The sequence below is a fragment of the Vitis riparia genome, chromosome 15 (assembly GCF_004353265.1).
Source record: "Vitis riparia cultivar Riparia Gloire de Montpellier isolate 1030 chromosome 15, EGFV_Vit.rip_1.0, whole genome shotgun sequence".
NCBI lineage: Eukaryota > Viridiplantae > Streptophyta > Magnoliopsida > Vitales > Vitaceae > Vitis > Vitis riparia.
In genome coordinates this window covers 18,466,239-18,469,219 of record NC_048445.1, presented here as the reverse complement: position 1 = coordinate 18,469,219, position 2,981 = coordinate 18,466,239, and the positions used below count along the sequence as shown (strand labels likewise).

At 35.5% G+C, this 2,981-nt stretch overlaps 1 protein-coding gene across 1 annotated transcript; it reads right to left on the bottom strand.

The window, feature by feature from the left end:
• Window positions 1-292: 292 nt before the first annotated feature.
• On the bottom strand, window positions 293-994 carry LOC117932035 (methylsterol monooxygenase 2-2-like). The gene is given in 2 exon segments (XM_034853084.1): window positions 293-732; window positions 735-994. Coding segments are annotated over 2 exon segments (639 nt in total). The 5' UTR covers window positions 934-994.
• Window positions 995-2,981: the final 1,987 nt, after the last annotated feature.

Below are 2,981 nucleotides of genomic sequence, written 5' to 3'. Positions count from 1 at the left end.
CCACTCCGGGACATCATATGAAATATTGTGTTGCCCTTGGTATCAACCATGATTACCTACAAAGGATCCACCTTCATCAGCTCCCCAACAACCTCAACATTCTTTCCTTTCACTGCCATGAATAGTGCTGCAATCTGCACCTTATCAATTCGGTTGCAACTCTAAGCTTCTTTCCAAAAGGTGCTTTGATGATTTCCAAATGCCTATTTCTTGTTGTACCATACAAGATGGGGGGAAGCTAGGACAAGACCTTTTACAAGATGCCTTCAAAATAGGAACCCATCCGTTGATGTCAAGGTAGTAAAAGAATAATTCCTTTTTTTCCATAGTCAGATTTGCTTGCTTCCAGCTTAACTTCAACTCCATTACTCTTCAATGCCTTCAATCTTCTGTAACCCTTATCAGTGCCGAATATCCAGTCCATGTAAACAAATGTGGATGAATAGTTACCAGACTTGGTATAAAGCAAACGATGATGGTAGTCATGAAAATCAGCACCCCCGTACAAAGGCAAGAAATTTGAGAGGCTCCATGGGAAATGGTAACCACAGTGTGTCTCAACACTCTCCAAGACTCTGAATATCATCCATAACCACAGAGTCATCAGATGAGGCCCAATGATGGCAAGGCCAACAATAGTAGCAAAGCCAAGGAACAGTATCTCAGCTAGGTGAGCATACTCAGAAGTCAGTCCAAATGGTGTTACATATTCGTGATGAACAGTGCACATTCGTACAACCATTTTGTATGTAAAACTCAATGTCCCCAATAGAAAACAAAATCCTCAAGGATGAAGTATAATATTATTTGCGTTAAAACAACTTTCCAGGACGATAATGGGAGACTACTTCGCATGCCCATATATCTGAAGACGGGGTAGGAAAATATCATAAGCGGTAGATTGACACCAAAATGATACAGAATGAGGCGCATAATACATCTTTCTTGAGCTGTAGAGCTATTCAGTTTTCTTTGAATCTTGTACTTGCCCCGCCATCCTGCCCTTTCAAGGAATATAAAAGGAAGTCCCAGATTCGATGATGGACGCCATAGAAATCGCGAACAGGGATGAGAGTGAGAGTGAGTGAAGGCTAGAGAAGAGGCGAGAGATGTTGAGACAGGCTGGCCATCACTGCCAAGTCATGCTCGCTCTCATGGCTAAACGTACCGATCTGGCCGATCCCGCCGTCGGAACGGACCATAAAATCGCCTGCCGCCACGCACTTTCTACAATCCATATCTCCACCCTCAAGGACGTCGTTTTCCAGCTCCCCATTCCCAGGTTTCCTCATGCAAAATAAAAATAAAAAAGAAAGCAAGAATCCATGAAGTCGAAACAATTTCCGTCATTAAAAGTCAGCATTCCTTTCACTAAAATTTCAAGAAGTCATTAAATCCGCAAATAAGAAAATATCAAATAAAAGGTACAATACATAAATAAATAAATATTAGACATATTTAATATAAAAAAAAGAAATTAAACTAATGCAATATATAATAATAACTGAAGTGTCAAACTCAAACCACCAAAAATAAAAAAATTCCTTTCATGCAATTACAAAATAAAATAAATAAATAAAATACAAATAATAATAGTAATGAAATAAGATAAAATAAATCAAAACTCAATTAATTCTAAAATCAATCAATAAAATAAATAAATAAAAAAAAACAAGAAAACAAATCTAAGTAAAACTAAACCTAGAAAAGTACCTAAGTGGGCTTAAGGTGGTGCCTAATAGGCCAAGTATATCAAAATGGGCGTAGGGTGCTTAAGTGGGCCTAAGGTGGTGTCTAATGGGTCAAGTGTATCTAAATGGCTAAGGTAGCGCCTAACGGGTCAAGTGTATCTAAATGGGTCTAGGGTACGTAAGTGGGCCTAAGATGGTGCCTAAGGGATCAAGTGTATCTAAATGGGTTAGGGTGCCTAAATGGACCTAAGGTGGTACCTAATGAGCCAAGTGTATCTAAATGGGCCTAGGGTGCCTAAGCGGGTATAAGGTGGTGCTTAATGGGCCAAGTGTATCTAAATGGGCCTAACAAGGAAAAAAAAAAAAAAAAAAAACCTAAGTCTCAATTAAGGCTGCCCAGAATCACAATGGGGTCAGATGAGTCCCTCAACCAAAGTCTCCAAGGTGACTTAGAAAAGATAAGCTACATGAACAATAATGGGCCACAAGAGAATTGTTGTAAAATACCAAGCGAACATGTAATAGGACATATGCTAATAGGACAAAATGGAGGGTCTACAATTATTTTCCTTTACATTTTTTTTTTCTTTCTCTAATACTTTTCAGGAATCAAACATAGCCTCTTGTTTGTTTTGACTTGATATGTTATATAAAAAATCATTTCATTTTGCTATTTGATGCATTTTATTTATTTTTTGAATTTAATTGATATATTCTTGACATTATTTTATTTTCAATTTTGCTTTTGTTTTTATTTGGTTTTTAAAATAATTCCTTTTTATTTTTATTTATTTGATGATAGGATTAGGAAATTAAATTATACAAGGAATTTATACTTTCATATTCCTATTGATAAGAATGGTTAAAGAGTTTCCAAGATATGCTTGTAACATTGAGTTTTGCACGTTCACAGCAATTATTCTTCCAAAATTGTACAACAATTGAGAGAGCTATGGGAAGTAAAAGAAAGGAAATAAATTCGAACAAAAACTATTTTCTCTTTAATGGCAATGTTAATCCCACAGTGATCAAATTAAAATTGTTGGAACTAACAATATATGTAACTATATTATTATGATGCCTTGAATGGTTTTTTTTTTTTTTTTAGTTAGATTCTTCGTCATTTTGTTTTGTTTTAGTTTCATTTCTTATTGCTTAGTACCCAAATTACATACTAATTTCAAATGAAATTATCTTGAATATCTCAAAGAGACCTAAACTTGCATTTCCAATCAAGTAAGATAAGAGCTTTATTCGGAAAAAAAAAGGCTTGGGTATAAAAGCTTTTAT